This window comes from Meles meles, chromosome 1 (genome assembly GCF_922984935.1).
Source record: "Meles meles chromosome 1, mMelMel3.1 paternal haplotype, whole genome shotgun sequence".
Classification (NCBI taxonomy): domain Eukaryota; kingdom Metazoa; phylum Chordata; class Mammalia; order Carnivora; family Mustelidae; genus Meles; species Meles meles.
The window spans coordinates 92,785,504-92,803,035 of NC_060066.1; the positions used below are offsets into that span (position 1 = coordinate 92,785,504).

The following is a 17,532-nucleotide window of genomic DNA, read 5'->3' on the forward strand; positions in this document are numbered from 1 at the left end:
ACCTGACTCAAGGGGTGGGAAGAGTCAGGAGGTTGATGTGAAGCCACGGAAGGTGTGAGTTTTAAGAAGGGAGTGGAAAGATGAAAAGTATCAGATTCTGCACACACATTAAATGACAGAAAAGTATTAATTGGATTGAGCCACAAGGAGAGGTCTCAGGCATGGCGAGGAACTAGAAGAACCTGGGTCTATAGTTGCATTTGTTCAAAATTGCTTTGTTTAGGGGTATTTTTCTAAAAATAGATCAAACCTTTTAGTGAAAAATAAAATTTTATCACCACAATAAATTTCTGTTTATTTGAAGTTAGCTGGGATTAACCTTGTTGAGCCACAAAAGAGAACATTCTAATTCTTCTTGGAATTCCATTAAGGATTCCCTTGCTAGCCTATTAATTCTTGGGAATGTTACTGTTGAGCTTTACTCTGAATGTTAACTGATGTTCTGTAAATGTGAGACGTAATGTTTTACTCCCTTGTTGACTAGCATGTTATGCCAAAATTCAGAGACAAATCACTGTGTCTGCCTTTGCGTCTGGCTAGCTTCAAAGGGGACCTCGCTTTCTATTGTCCCTTTGGGTAAGGCCAGTGAGAGACTCTCATAACCCTAACATACCAAGTCATGTTCCTCGATTGTTGGGAAAAGCTAATTGGGAGCCAAAGCTAAGGGGATGTGTATTGGAAGGAATAACATCAACTGCTCTTGGAAAATAGATGACTTCCCAATTAGTAGCAGCAGCTTAAGAAAAAAGACATAGGTACTATTAGCACAAAGGTCCATTATAGCATCTGTTCAGAAGGCAGCGGTGTTAAAATGTACAATACACACACACACACACACATTAAAAATGCAACTTAGAGTGATTTTGGAAAAAAAATTACACTTTTAGGAGAATATAAATTAGTTTGCTCTTGACCCAAATGTTTTGTTGTTGCTGCTCATATAACTTCAGAGAAAGCAGAGCAGAAATAGAAAAGGTCCAGAGAGGGCAGTAAAAATGAGAGGGACCAAAGAGAAAGATGGGATTCTAAAATTTAGACCAAGAAAAATTGAGACGTCTTGTATTATTAACTTTAAGGAGGAAGAGAGACAGAGGGAGGAATTATAAAATATTATTTGTATATAAAACAATGAAAGGAACTGGCAAATAGTAGGTAGGGTCTTTGCATAGCTGAGTCTGTTGGGAAATATAAAACTTCGTATTGAAAAAAAAAAATGTTTCCTTTCAGATCCCAGGGTGTAAATTAGGCTGTTGGGTATTATTACAGAAGCGATTGGTATCTTGCAATGTACCATCTGCCATAGGATAAGAATGTCTGCACTAGCCACATTAAAGAAAAGACTCCAAATCATCGTAGTTTTTAAGATTTTTTTTAAAATTAATTTATTTGACAGAGATCACAAGTAGGCAGAGAGGCAGTCAGAGAGAGAAGAGAGAGAGGAGGAAGCAGGCTCCCTGCTGAGCAGAGAGCCCTACGCGGGGCTTGATTCCAGGACCCTGAGATCATGACCTGAGCCGAAGGCAGAGGCTTTAACCACTGAGCTACCCAGGTGCCCCCAGATCATCATAGTTTCTCATGAAATGCACAGCAGTTCAATTAAGGAGGAGTCATCTTCTGTTGACACGTAGCGTTGACCGTGAAGCCCGTCATGGAATACTCAAATGCTCCGGGGTACTCAGAATTCTAGAGTAAGCAACTGGAAGCCTCTGCTCAGTTGAATATTTTCATCTTATTCTTGGTTAGCATACCATATGCGAGGGGAAAAGATATGCAGTTGGATGGTATGTAATTTTCTTTGATTATGCTATGATCTAGAATGTTCAATTACTTTGCAATAAACGGTGGTCTAAGCATTAGGAAGCTGAGGGAAAAATTTTTTTCAGCTGAATGGTTATTTTTGGAGATAAGATTCCAAGAACAGAATAAACCATGCCAAATTTCATCAAATCTGTCAACAAATTGTAAGACCCATCCTGATTTCCAGAGACATTAAAATGTGAACAGTGGTCAGAATTGATACTGTAATGGCATGTGTGCAAGTGTGCGCGCATGCACAGAGAAATGATTAAGTTTTCCTCTCCCTTTCCGACTTTCTCTGCTTCCCCCTTACTCATCTATTCCTCCTTCTTAGTTTATCTGCTTTCTTCAGTTAGATGTGCCTGTCTTTCTTTCTTTCTTTCTCTTTCAACTTCAGGAACACTAGTGAAGCAAAGGGACATGAATGTGTTTACTGTTTCTCACTGTGTGAATATATGTCTGTTAGAACTTAGAAAACCACTTTTAATTTTCTTTTCTTCTCAGTTTTGCCCCTTTTCCATCCTTCCCTGTTACATACTTCCTAGAGGTCAAGAAGCAGGACTCTTCCTTGCCCCGACAGCCCTAGTCAGGATATGGTGTGTGCTTGGCCAGAGGGATGTGAGAGCCCACCTGGTCCTGGGACACCCACGAGGTCTGTTTAGGGCCAGGACTCAGCAGCAGGGTCTTTCTTGTCTGTGTGCTCCCCACATGGGTTCCGAGGGGCTGTTAACCCTAAAGACCCCAGTTGCTGTGGGACCACCACATGGTCATGTTTGAAAAACAGTTTCAAGCAATTGGGGACATTTGTTGTGAATTGTCTTCTGTTATCCACAATTCCCAAACTTGGGTGGGCTTGTTCGAACACAGATTGCTGGGCCCCACCCGGAGTTGCCGATCCAGTAGGACTGGGGCAGGAACTTATCCCAGGAAGCATACTTTGAGGACACCTATTTCTTGCCTACTGGCATTTACCTCCATGTGTAATTTAGAACCACATTTTAACATCAGAATGTGGAGTTTCTTAAGAGAAGTGTTGAGTATCCTGTGGAAACACCATGTGAACCACATATATAAGACTAAAATTTCTAGGGGTCACCATAAAACAATCTGAATATAAATAGTTGAAATGAATTTAAATAGTATATTTTAACCCAGTGTATCCCAAATACCATTTTAACATGTAACGAATGGGAAAAAAGCATGCATGGGATTTTTTTTTACATGATTACTTCACACTAAGTCTGACTTCCAGTGTGTGTCCTGCATTTCCAGCACTCCTCAGGGCAGACCAGCCGCATTTCAGATGCTCAGTGGCCACACTGTGATAATACAGCTCTAGGTTCTCTCTCTTGGGATGCTCCCTCTTCCCTTTCTTAAAATGAGTGTTTTTTAGGCACTTGTGGGGGAATATTGGATGTATTTCCTCAGCGTCTTCCATGATAGAGAGCGCTTCCTCTGTGGTCATGAACTCTAGACTATAATTCTTGACTAAGTCTGCATATGTGTAGCTCATCAGTAACTGTCCTCAGATGAAGACGGGAAGACTGTGGCAGAGACCAGGACTGGGTATTGGAATAAGGGAAAGTTGGCATCAGTCTTACTGAGCTCTTCCTCAGAAAAATGAGAACAATGAGACTAAGAAATGAGAAAGATGAGACTAAGGAGTCTGTGACAGATGAGTTGATTTATGGATGAGAAGTCTAAAAAAAAGCAATGATTTTAGAAAAAAGTAGATAGTGGGTTGAAGAAAATGAAACAAACAAAAACAATAAGACTGAGTACGTGAAAGATGGAGAGTCCTATCAATGGCATAATCCGAGTTTATATATACGAATTTATACACTATTTAAGTAGAGCTGGCTTTTGACTCTTAACTTGATTGCTGCCATAAGGAATTATATTACACGAATTCATGCAGTGTCATTGCTTGACCAGAAAAGAAAACCAGATGAGAAGGTTGACTTTTATGTGTTCTCTTCTCTTTAAACATGGTAACAGAGATGCAAGTAAAAAGGCCTCTGTTAGAGGATATTCACAGGATCTTGGGAATCTTTAAAAATAATTAATGCCAAACCACAAGCCCTGTAAATTAGCACTTTGAATGCACTCTTAAAGAAAGAGGTTTTAAAGCGGAACTTTGAGTGAATAATCTGGTTCATGAGTCAGTGAAGGTTGGAGTCAATGCTTTAGACCAAGTAGAGTGCACGGCCGATTCAGAGAATAGCTATTCAACTCTGTTACCTTCAGAAGACGAGCATTTCTCCCTGAAGCTTGGGTCTCTGTCCTCTCTCCCTTTCTTTTAAATTGGTTAAAAACCGATAGCCATGTTTAAGTAGAGTACCATTAAAAATTGACGAAGTCATCCCTACTGATATGTGTGATAGTGATAGTCTCTGTACTGCCCTGACATTTGAATTTCATCACAGTCTTTTATCCTGAAACATTATTCCGCTCCTTTCTCACTCTGTCTCTCTTTTCAGTGGGAGATAACGCAGTACGTGCTTGAAACCATTTGAAGTGACTAAAGGTTTTGAGGGGTGGTTACTTCAGAAAAAATTGGCATTTCAGAAAGACATGTTTTCCCCTCAATCTCTGTTGATGTTTGAAGTCTTCAAAGTATTGCTATGATCAGAGAAAAACATTTCTTGTGAAATAGTTCTCTCCAAGAATGCAGTGATTTGAGACTGGCTGGCTGTGGATTCCGATCGTCTGTTCTAGAAGAAGCTGTTTTCACAGAATTTGCTTCAGGCTGAGGTCTGGGGCTTGAAAGATTTATCTTAGGTTCAGAATATGTAAATATGAAATTAACCTAGCTTTAAAATAAGCTTCAAAGTCAATCAGAAATGGAGTCGTTCTTAAAATATGCTTAGGCAGTGCACTCTTTAGTCCTTGTTCCTCACTGGTGACCCCATGCCTGGTGTGTGGATTCTAGTTGCCACCATTATGTGTGATTACACGTGAAGGGGCTGTGAGAAGGCAGGATGGTCTGTTTTCGCAGTCTATTGGTTTATTATTTCCAGTCTACTTTTTGCACAGAAAACTGTAGCTAAATATTTATCTCAAGATGCTAAAGGTTTGACTTCAAAAGAAGTGCCAGTATCTACTGAACAGTTGTGTGTGCGGTGGGAGCATGCTGAGTGATTCTCATGAATTACCTCGCTCTTACACTGTCCTTGCAAATGCTGTTATTGTCGTCCCTTCCATCCATGTGAAAATGGAAGCTTAAAGTGGTGATGTAGTCTGGCCGTTTTGGCTGTTGGGTGTCAGAACCAGGGTGTGAACTGGGCTGTTTTAAAATTTTAAAATTTTAAATTTTATTTTTTAAAAAAGATTTTTATTTATTAGAGAGAGAGAGAGAACAAGCAGCGAGAGTGGACGAGGGAGAAGCAGGCTCCCCGCTGAGCAGGGAGCCCCATGTGAGACTCAGTCCCAGGACCCCGAGATCATAACCTGAGCTGAAGGCAGACGCTTAATGATTGAGCCACCCAGGGACTCCTGAACTGGGCTTTTGATGCAAAGCCCAACAGCCTTCACCTCCATAATCTCCTGTTGAAAAAGCCTGACTAGATTCCTTTCAACTCAATGCTTAGAGAAAACCTAGTAAAAATACATGCCACAAATAATGACAGGGAATTCTCAATGCAGCCTTGGCTCTGGAAGTTTTCCAAGTGCAGCAAACAATAGGTGATGCCCATATTCCCAACCTAAGATTCCAAGAAGGTCTGGGGAAAAGCCACAGTGTAGATTAAACCGTTAATTGCTTATGTCACTGGCACTTCTGTAGAAGGACAGTGAGTCGGTATGATAAAAAAGCAAACAAACAGGACAGTACCAGGTGGGTCAGTCTTACCCCATGTGGGGAAATCAACATGTAGGGAAACCATCTGGAGACATGAGAAAGTAAGATTTTAGAGGTTAGACTTCTAACTTGCGTTCTAATGTAACAAGTGACTTCCTTCTCCCACAGCTCTGTTTCCCGACATGTATATAAATAGTTGGAATATTAGAATCCTGGGAGAGTCCATTCTTTTGGGGCCTGGGAACCTCTTCTTAGGAAATGCACGTGTAAAATGTTGCATATCGTTGAGGGTTTTCATGAGCCCCTAAAGTCTCTAGGGGTTTCTAGACTTTTATTCGAACCCCTGAATTGATGGATCTCCTTCATTTCGTTTTAGTTCATGAGAGGCAGAATTCTGTGGCTGTGTTGTGGGAAGAACTTCTGTAGATAGAGCCCTGTGATAGACACCTGGTGGACTTCTGGGGGCTTGATGCTATTGAAAGCACGTTTGTTTCCATGTCCTGCAATGCATGGAAGGCAGAGGTGATACCGGGTTGATGGGAATTTCTGAAGAGTTGGTACTGGAGCTGGGGGAAGAGCGGGCGGACTTGGACTTGTCAGACCCGGCTAACGTGGACACACTCTCAGTCTTTCAGCTTCCTCTTTTGTGAAAGGAATGACAACTGTGTCATGTGACTCTGGCATTTAAGCAGAATGGCAGGTGATGATACCTGTAGATAAATCGAATGATGGGAATGACTCTGGCGAATGTTCATCACATTTGCTTGCTGGTCAGCAACTGCTTAGAGGGTCTTGGCAGGATATGGGTTCTTAGGAGGCGCAGACCTGTCAGATCGGACCCTTGGGACTCTGGGGATCTCTTAACGTGTAACGAGAATCCATGGGATCTGAGGAGGCCACCTGCGAAAGGAAATGAACGTGAAAACTGATATGGCTAAGGGAGGAAGCTGGGCTTACATTTTTTGGGAAAGTCGGAGGTTTTCACCGGACCAGGGCTCTCCACAAAGCTAGAAGGGCAGCAGAGAGGGTTGTGTGATAAAAGGCATGTCCATCTGATAAATCTGACATCGATTCAGTATTAGCATGCAGTAATACTAGGTTTCATTAATTTAAGCTATGCTTGGAACACTTACTCCTTTGCCTCTCCTTTACTGTGTTACAGACAGGCATGAGAGCTTTTTGAGAGAGGGGTATTGCATTTTGACCTGAACAAATCTAGCAGGTTTCTGTGACTATTGGGGGTGTCTGGAGACCTTACTGTCTCTCTTTCTGCTGCCTCCATTTCTCGTGCAGCCGTGATGGCTAATGTCTTAGGTTTGGAAGAATTAAGTCCGCCGTACTCTTCTTGAAGAATAATTTTTGTTTTCTTTGTACAAACTGTTATAATTTATGTGTATTTTAAGTCACTGAGGAAACTCCAGTCTCCTCCGCGTCTAGTAAATAATCCATCTGTTTTGTTCCGTTTTTATTTTCAGATCGAAGAATTTCGAAGGCTGAGGACACACGTGAAGGGGGCAGAGCTTGTGGAAGGCTGTGATGGGATTTTGGGAGACAATTTTAGACCCACTCAGCCACTTAGTGACAGAGTCATTAGAGCTGCATTTCAGTAGCCAAAGAGAAGAGGAACAAGACGGTCTTCATCAGGGTATGTGCAGATTAAGTAGGCAAAATGGGGCTTCCAATTCCGTCAACCAGAGTTATCCTCACGGTGATCCTGATAATTTAGCAGTATGCGTGCACTTCGTTTTGATAAAAATGATGACGCATTCTCAATCCCTGTTAACCACAAGTCAGGTGGCTTTAAAATTTTCATGCAGTGTTGAAAAAGAATCTCCAGTCCTTGCATTTTCCCACCAGAGCAGCCTTTAATTCCCATTTTGGTTTCATCCTGGCCTTCATCAAGTAAGGAGCCCCAAGGCAGAGAAGCAGTCCATCTTTATTCAAGGTAAAGAGGTAAATTCCTTGTTAGGTATCCCTATGCTTCACCCTTGAAATGGTAACAAGTTACCTCCTGATGACTGAAGAACATACAGGGAGCCACCGGGGGGGTGGGGGGGTGGTATGTGAGCCTCAGAGCTGACCCTTGTCTAAGCAGATTGGATCCTCTGTCAGGGTAGGAGAGGGCAGATCTGGTGTACATGAAAGCCCTCGTCCTATGGAAGTGCTTTTATTTGATAGATCAGGAAGCACTTCGTAGATACATGAATACAGTACGCTTCTTTATGGACTGAAATATAATCTATGCATTTTCATATATTGGATTCAATATATGTATATCGTATCCACAAAGAACTAACAAAATAAAACATCACAGACATGGGAAAGATCAAATATACGTAGATGACTATATACTGGATTATTTCTTTACCTTGTGAATTTCCCAAGAGTGTGTACATAGGTCAGGGCATGTGGCTGGCCAGCCACTGTTTCCCACAAGAGGAGAGCATCTGCTGGAAGTTATGTAGGTGAACAGGGCAGAGCTTGGACTTGGTTTAATGAACACTGGTGAGTAGAAGCTCACATACTGTGGGAGCAGAACAGTATAGATGGAGTCACAGATGAATAGATGAATTCTCTGGTTTCAAGAAGGTCAACAGGATCTTGAGCTAGACAGTTGACATTAGACCATTTTGTCCATATGTTCCCCAATCCATTTTTCTTGCCTCTCTGTTACTACTATACCATATATACCCAGTAGTTCAACCAGATTGTCTTTTTTCTTATGGGAATGTGTTTTGCTCCTACAGTCCTTCCCGCCCCTCCTATTGCCTGTTGAAATCCGAGCTACCCTGCAAGCTTAACCCAAATCCTGTTCTCAGCATGAATTCTCTGCTCCTCCCTTAAATTTTACTTCTTTATTCATATTCTTTCTTCCATTTAGCTGCTTGTATGTTTTTTACTTTCTGGGTTACAGTCAGACTAAAGGGTTGAACCATGTTCATTTTGCTCTGAATCCATGGGGACACATAACACTTTGTGTCTTGAATGTCTGTTGGTCAATTGGCAATTCTTTAGAGCTACACACGGCATCTGTCAGCCAGCCCCATGCCAGTCATTCCTGGATTCTCCGTTTCTGACTTAGCTGGTACGGTTCTTCCTCTTTCTATTTTGGAGATGGTGAGAGCCAGGCAAATTTGCTCTGGTAGGACTGAGAAGGGACTGTCAGTAAATCCTATGTGGTAACGTGAGAACGTCCCAAGAGGGCTTTAAGCTAAGCCTTATGTTGGAGGGACTAAAGAATTCAAATTATATTTGATCAAAGATCGTCACTGTATGATTGGTTCTGGGTATCCAGAGGTCAGAAGAATAGATGTCTCTGCTCCCAGAAAACTTAGAATCTCATGTCGGGAGCCTGATGGTGGAAAATAAATATTTCAAAAAACATATGACTACACTTTGTAAGAAATCCATGAATGAGAACAACAACAACAACAACAAAATACAGAGGAGGGGATTTCAGGTAGAGGGAGTATCTTTTGCAAAGGCCCTGAGGAGCTACTCCCTGTGGTGGAGGTAAAAATTCTATGCATTTTAAAAAAAGAAAAAAAAGAATTTGATGCACTGAGGTACACAGGAAGGCCCTGTGAGTCTGGGGCGTAGGAATCAAAGGGACAGGACTGTTATCTTGGAGGCCCTGTCAGCCATGTTAAGGATTTTTATTTTACTGTTGATGCATTGAGAACCTATGAAGACTTCTACTCAGGGGAGTGGCCTGAGTAGAAAATGTACCCCATGTACATTTCCAATAGATCACAGAAGCTTCCTAATGAACATATTGGATGATGGGGGGTCAGGGGCAGGAGTAGGGATATATTTTATTTTATTTTTTTTATGATTTTATTTATTCATTTGACAGAGATCACAAGTAGGCAGAGAGGCAGGCAGAGAGAGAGGAGGAAGCAGGCTCCCTGCTGAGCAAAAAGCCTGATGTGGGGCTCCATCCCAGGACCCTGGGATCATGACCTGAGCTGAAGGCAGAGGCTTTAACCCACTAAACCACCCAGGCGCCTGTAGGGAGATATTTCAGAAGTCTGCTGGGTAGCCGAGGGGAAAGACAAAGAGCTCAGATGCTAGACAAGGAGCAGTGGAGATGGGGAGAAGTTAAAGTGTGTTTAGTAGACACTGAAAGTGACACCCAGTTGACAAATCGGGTGATGATGGAAAGACGGAAACATCAGAAGATAACTTCTGGGGCTTGGGGGCTTCAGAAACTGTGCACGGATGAATGACATCACTGAATGACAGCAAGAAATCTGGAGGAGACTCTTGGAAAGTTAAAGAGTTGAGTTGGAGCTCCTAGGATGAGAGATGTGCGTCTGTCCGTCGCGGTGGTGGACGCTCCCTGCAGCTCGCTGGAATTTCAAAAGCGGAGATCACAAAGGAGGTCTGAACTGAATGTGGGAGTCATTGAGGCATTGGCATGAGGTTATACATACACGTCTCATGTTCTAATGCTGCACAGGACCGTCTCATTTAAGTGTTCACAAAATTTAATGTGAGACTTTATAGATAAGCTCACAGAAGCATGGAGAAGTTAGATCACGGGCCAAAATCATTCAGTCTTTGAGCAGCAGAGCCGGAAATTGGACCCAGGCAGCCTGGTTGACAGAGCCCCTTTTCTTACCTGGTGTGCAGCAGGGGCCTGGGAGCGTCCCCAAGCTGGAAGTGAGGGTGGTGTGACGAGGAGGGAATGCGTGTTGCCACAGACCTGAGTTGAGAGGGAAGGGAAGGGGTGTAATGTGTCATGGCGGCTGTCGATGAGCTGGGTGGGAGGATAGCAGAAGGCTGCAGCAACAGAGGGGGTGAAAGGACTGTGGGACACTTTTTAAACAAAAACTACTAGCACTTGTCTGTATGCTGGGGTAATGAGCCAGTAGATGGGAGGCAATGAAGATGCCATTTCTCAGGGGGGCTCATCCTAGCAGGAAGGTCTCTGAAGATTTGAAAGGGGATGAAGTCTGGGGGGCCTCCCTGGCTCCGTTGGAAGAACATGAGCCTCTTGATCTGGGGAATCTTGAGTTTGAGCCTCACCCTGGGTGTAGGGATTACTAAAAAAGAAAGGCAACCTGAGCAAATGTGGAAACTGTCTTTCTTATGGAAAGGGACCTTTTCTGGACTGTAATAGCAAGGGAGACGGAGGTGGTTAGCATTGTTGTGACTTGCCTTTGTTATTTAAGGAAGAATGGGGCTGCAGCTAGGAGAGGTGAGAGGAGGGGGAAGGTGGGAGACTGGAGCAGAGGGAAGGGGGGTGGTTGGGCTCCCAGCAGCTTCCCCAGTAGGAAGGACAGTGGGCTGGCAGGAGGGGAAGTGAGGGTTGGTGCATGTGAATTTATTAATTTCCCCAGTCTAGGTTTAGTGTACTCTCTGAATATCAGTAACTGCAAATGACACTTTTTATGAAATCAGATTATAACCTTGAATTTTTGATCCATATCTAGCCCTAGACCAGAGGTGCTTTTCTCTAAATATCTCAATAACCGTGACTCTTTTATCTCCCCCCACACGTGCACACAGACTGAAATGTTGCTGACATTATGTGTATTTCAGATGTTTCATATTCCTTATACGACAGGAAGGTAATGTACAATTTTTCAAGGCTTTAAATTAATTACGATCTATTTCTTTTAAAAGGAGGATGGATACCAATCCTTATCGTGGTGACAGATTACTTAAAGGGGTCACTTTCCCCAAAATTCCTAGGAGTGGTTCAGGAATTCTTTCAAAGGCAACTCCAGTTCTGACTTCATCCTTCTATGAATACATTTTTGACCCTTTTATCTTGAAATGTGTAATACAAATCTGGTCATAGTTCTACATAAAAATTATATTGGGAAATCATACTTATGGATGTGTGCTTTTTATTTGATATTTAATAATGCCCTAAGGCAGGTAATTCAAATTTTTATTAAAGTGAAATGATTTGACAGTCAGACTTTGAATTTAATCTATGAATGTTTCATTTAAGCTCTTGGAACTGAAAAGGAAAAAAAATTTTTTTCTGGTGGTTCTCTGAAAAAATGTTTAAAATAATTCAGATTTATTTTAGCTATGTCTTACTAAAATAACTTTAGTTTTTGGACTTAAAATGACTTTTTTTTTTTTTTTTTTTTGCATGACATGTCTAGACATCTGGAGGGCTTTGATAACCAAGACTTATTATTTCCATGAATAATCTGTGACTTTTTAATATTACCATTTAAGAAGTATGAACCATGGTTTTATACTTGTTTAAAGAACTAGCACATAACTCATCCAGGTGCTGGAAATTCTTAGTGTGCAGTGTTAGTTCAGATTTCTGGGAGCCAGGGGCCATGAAATGATCCTTTACCCATTGAATTTTCTGTATGTTCTAATGTTCTAATGTTCTAATGAGATGATTACTTGCCTGTTTGTTTCATGAAGTTTTAGCCCATTATTTAAAGCTTTACTGACTGTTCAAAGACTTGTCTGTTTCCCCTGTAACTCAGATATATTTAAGCTGCACATGTGTATAGTAACTATACTTAATTATAATTATTTATTATCCGTAAAACCAATGCCACAAGTCTCTTTAAATACTTTCCTTTCTTCCCCCCGCTTCAAGGGGGAAGAAGTCGAAGTATGCCTTCAAGTAAATTAAGGGAAAAAAATAAAGGAAGCAGAAAAAAGAGGGTTATTAACCAAAGGACTCTGAATGATCCCTTTGTCAGGCTTGCCCTCATTTTTCTTTCTGGGTCTTTGAAGCCATCCTTGACTGTGTTGAACTCTTCCCTCCGTATACTTTTGCAATTAATAATGTTGTCTTTTTAGTTTTAATAACGCTATCACAAGGATCAGTTTCTTACCTGTTCTCTTTTATAACATAAAAAATTACAGCCTTAGAAAAGAATAAGGCTTTCTAGAAAAGGAGGGGCTACAAGGGGAAAGGGAGAATGTCAATTCTGAATGACCAAGTGGGGAAAAGCTTTTATCCTTTCTGGACAAATGGAACGCTCAAAGCCATATTTTCAGTCAATAGAACTTGGACTTTTCCTCACTCTAATAATTTAACTTGATGCACAGCATTAAGGTGAGAAATGAAAACTCGATGGATATAGCTGTTTTCTATTTATTGTATCATATAGAATTTCTTGAAAATGGAATGGATTTCCTAAAGGATTTCAAAATGATTTCAGGAAAAGGCCAAAATATCAAGGGTGCTCAACCTGTCTATTATGTTTTGATTATGTGATAAAAAATTGTTATTAACCCAAGAATGAAAAGCATCAAAGCTGTATAGGCATTTCTTCAAGATTACTCAACAAGGAAAATAATCCCTACTTCCATATTTATCCCTTTTCCTTTTAGGTTTTAGAAATTTTAATGATTTGTAGTAGATAAAAATTGCAGAATGATTCCCCCCCCCCCCCGCCCCCAACGCTCATGAATTCAAAGAAAATTGTGTTTGGGAAGAAGAAAAGAGAACATTTTGCAGTCATGGGCCAACTTGTATGTTGAACGTTCACATATTCTGATCCCTTAAATATAGTAGGTTTCAAGATTTTAAACCTAGAGCATAGATTTTTCATAAGAAGATTGCTGAGACCAGCTGATTTCCTCTAAACATGTTCTCTAATGCATCATGGATGTTTGTTTTTGGTAATTTCCTCAGATCAATTTTTAAGCTCCATTTTTCCACTCTGAGACTAATTATTAAGAAAACCGTATTCATAAGGAGGCACTCATTTTGGTTTCCTCGTTTATTTGCTGTCCATTCTCTCGAGTTTCTCTTTCTCCTGATGAAGTTTACGGAGACTTAGGAAAGCGTCATTCTGGAGCTGGGGAGGTATAAAAGCTCCACACCCAGACTTTTCAGGAGGCCACTTCCTGTCGGAGTCCTCACAGCTTAGCCTGTGAGGAGGCATGCTGTCTTTGTAGGCGACTTCTCCAAACCTCCAGTTTCTGTTCGCACCAGCTGCACATGACCCATGCATTTATAGTCTCAGACTAGGTCTCTCTAGTCAGTTCTAGTACTGAAGGTCCAACTGTCTGTCTGACTCTTCTCTTGGAGGTGTCAAAGACATCTTAAACTCCGTATGTACAAGAGTGAATTTATGAGCTGGCTCTCTTACAGTTTTTTTAGAACCCTGAGTTATATTTGACTCCTCTCTCCCTCACCTCACTTCCCATTGCCAATTTATCATCCAGTTCTGCAGATTTGCCTTCTGGCAGCTCCCAAATCTGTGTCTGTGTCCCCATGCCCAACATCACACCCCGTGAAGTTAGCCCCATTTCTTACCTGGACTGTCGCAAGAGCACCCCTTCCCATAGGATTATTAAAGAAAGATTGCTACAAATAAAAGACATGGAGGACGTGGTGCAGTCAGACTTGTGTGTCAGCTGTGAGTGGTTGAAAAGAAGACTGAATCCACCTCTGAGCACAGTGGGAAGGGGTGCTGTGACTAACTGGCAGGACCAGCCCTTGGGAGTTTGGTGTTGGTGGTGGTTATTGCCATCCGTAATGAAGGGTACTATTATTGGCACCTGATTGAAATGTTCACTCTTAAGGTACAGAGTCTTCTGGAAATGGGCTTTAGAATACCTATCTGCATTAGAGCTTCTGATCTGTAGCTAGGTGTTAGCAGTTAGCCAGGAAATATGGAAGCATGATGAAATGACGGAAGTTCTCTTTTTAATATTTTTATATTGTTATGTAACAGTTATGGTCCTGATGATTGTCTATAGCAAATTGCTTACATACAGCAAAACCTAGGGAATCTGAAATCTCAGCATGGAAATGAAATGGCATGAAGGTGAGGAAAGCATTACGGAGTGACAGTGAAGAGGAAATTACCCCAGACCTCTTTGTTAGGGATGAAAGTCATCTAAAGAAGGGAAAAGGGTGAGTTAGAGAGGAAACCATGTAAGAGAAAGATAGATATTGATAGGACCCTCAAAAGGGTGAGAATGTATTTTAAAATATTTTTACTAAAAATATGCCATAAAAAGTTGTTTAACTGTATAGGTCTTAGAGGTGTGTGTGCGTGTGTGTGTGTAGGTTTGCCTTATTTTGGAGGCTACTTCAGTTTTAATTAAAAAGCATTCCAGTTAAAACTCTTTTCGATAACATGCAAAGCTAAAATAATCTAGACAATACCCAGTATCTTAGGGGCAGAATCTGATATATTTGTTAGGTAACGTGGAGATTTCTCCGATCAAGAAATTGGCCACTAGATAGATAACATGTTCTCCAAATAAATTGTTAAATCGGGTAACCACATTGGTTTTGGATGGGTCTGTTTTCCATTACAGCACTACTTTAACCCCTTCAAAATTTCTGAATTCTTGTTGTACTTTTAGTGATTAGAAACTCATCAAGGTCTTTAGGGCTTGTTTACAGAAAATCTTTTTAGGACATCTTGGAAACTTGGCATTGATTGGACCTGAAGAAGTTACTTAATCTAGTCATCTGCCAGAGGAGGGCTTCAGCTCAATTATTTCAGATAGCTGCTCCCCTTATCTGTACACAAGCAAACAAACCTTTGTTGTTGGGGATTATCTACTTCAGACTTTTTTTTGTTACTCCTGTATAATGCAAAAAATGGGGGAGAGAACCTCTCATGACATAGTCTGTCTGTAAAATAGTAACTGAATTTGGAATGCCATGATAGTAACGTTTTTATGGTTTGCCATAAATAAATATTTTTTTATGAATCTAACTGATTATATTCCAAATTTATGTTTTTTCTTCTGTTGGCATCATGTGAGAATTCCTATAACCTTTATGCTGCTGAGAAACTCATCTCATCACTGATATGAATGATCATCCTGATTTTGATACAACTAATGATTCTCTAATGGTATCTTTTCTTTAAAGAATGATTATATTTAGTGGGTTCCAGCAATAAAAATCACTGTAATGAGGAATAAAAGATTGTAAATAAGAATAACAATGTTATTAATCATCTAAATTAGTCAGTTATGGCACATTCCTGTACCTGAAATATTTCCATAGGAAATAATGCTAAAATCCACATTTACTTATAATTAGACATAATACAAACCTTCTCTCATTATAACAGTTGCCCAAATCCCAATTCAACTTAATTTCATTGACTTTGATTTCTGGACTAAAAGCATTAAGCTTGAAATAGTGAAAAATGTATATTATGTGCATTCAATTAAGAAGTAATTAGATACTCAATCACCCTTACAACACACCAGGGATTAGGGAAGAAAGAAGAAAAATGTGACTCACTGTAGTGTATAAAAGTTTTGTTAATTGGTTTGCTGCTAATTGAGATTGAGAAAGTGTCAAAGTATCATAACATAGGTTTACTACTGAACAACCTTAAAAGCTAAGTTTAATGTTTTATGATACTCTGATGCAGAATAATGTAGAAATTACCAAGCTGTATGATTTATCTTAGAGTTCTAATTAAAGTTTATGTATTCATTCTAAATTATACAAATTAGCGAGTTGTGGGAAGAAAAAGAATGAGTGGTTTGTTATATTTCAGATGGTGCTGTATTTTATCTCATTTAATCCCCACAACAGTCCTGTGAGGCCTGTGTTTTGATTTATGTTTTAGACATAAACCGAGGATGAAGGAGGTTGAGTAACTTGGGTCATGGTCACAGCCAGTAAAGTACAGAGCAAGGATTCAGACCCAGGTAGGTTTAACTGCAAATCTGGAGCTCTTGTCACTACACCACATTTCAAATAACAAAAGGTAGAAAGTTACGAAGTCCTTGTATATCTTTGCTCCTTATCTCTTTTAGATAATTTCCCGGAAATGAGACTTCTGGGAAAAAAGGACATGCATGTTTCTGTTTTCGGTAACATATTGCTGCAATACAGGGTTATGACAATAAGGGTTATGCAAATTATGCAGGCTGGCTGGGTCCCAGAGGACCCAGAGTGGGTCCCACAGGACCAGCCAACATAGTCCTTGGCTTAGTTCAGGATAGAAAGCAACCTCCAGCCATGAGGAAGTGAGAACAAAGTTTATTGAAGACATAGAGCAAGTGCAGATATGGACAGAGCATCTGGGAGACTTGGAAAGGAAAGGACAGGAGAGCGAGTCTTGTTGTTGCTTGGGGTCTTGGGTTTTTACTGGGGATTGTGGTCCAGTGCCCATGTCTTCTCAGGCGTCAGGGAACAAAGATGAGTGTTCAGGTGTGCTCCACACATCACGTACGCCCTGGAACCAGGGCTTTTGGTGAGTGGGTGGTCTTGGAAAATGTTCATGATGACCGTGCTTGGTCACTCCTAAGATGTTATCTACTGAGAAACCACTAACTCCCTGACCTCTGCAAGGGGGATAGACCTAATCTGTTCTGTGAGGCATGTGGAAGGCAGGGGTGTAGGTCTTCACAAGAATAAAGGCAGAAGGAGTTAAAAACAGTTTTTCATGGGGTCCCTTTATGTATGTATGTATGCTTGTACCACTGACTGAATGTTTTATAGAAAATCTTTCTGCCATTTTTTTCTTATCACTCAGTATACTTTCCACCTCTTTCTCATTTCCTCTTTCCTCCTTGATTTCTTGAAATGTGTTCATCTCCCATTTACCTCTTGAAATTGCTGTGGCAAGAATTGCCTTTGATTTCTTTCTTTTTTTGTTCTTTGTTCCCATGTCTCTAAATATGATGCTTGTTCAGGACAAAAAATTCAAACAGTATAGAACAAAATAAAGAAGAAGCAAAGGATTTCTCAAACCCTCCTGTCAGTGACAGCCATCACCAGGACTGGGGTGAACACGGAGACCCCATAGCACAGTGGGGAGATCTCGCATTCCATTTTGACTCCACCACTAATTAGTTGTGTGATCTTGAAAAAGTTGCTGATGTCTCAAGTTATTTTTGTCATCAGTTAAAAGAAGTCCCTAAGTACCTCATAGTGTTATTGTGAAGATTCACTTAGATAATGTAAAGGGCTTAACGTGTTTTTGGTCCATGGTGTAAGTATTCAGTGA

The 17,532-nt window shown here is 40.7% G+C and overlaps 1 protein-coding gene across 1 annotated transcript in view; it reads left to right on the forward strand.

Moving 5' to 3' along the window:
* Window positions 1-17,532, forward strand: part of CA8 (carbonic anhydrase 8) — an 84,368-nt gene that overhangs the window by 57,569 nt on the left and 9,267 nt on the right. Inside the window, exon 8 of the mRNA XM_046022454.1 lies at window positions 7,072-7,241. Coding sequence (XP_045878410.1) covers window positions 7,072-7,206 — 135 coding nt within the window. The 3' untranslated portion in view covers window positions 7,207-7,241. The remainder of the gene's footprint in view (window positions 1-7,071; window positions 7,242-17,532) is intronic.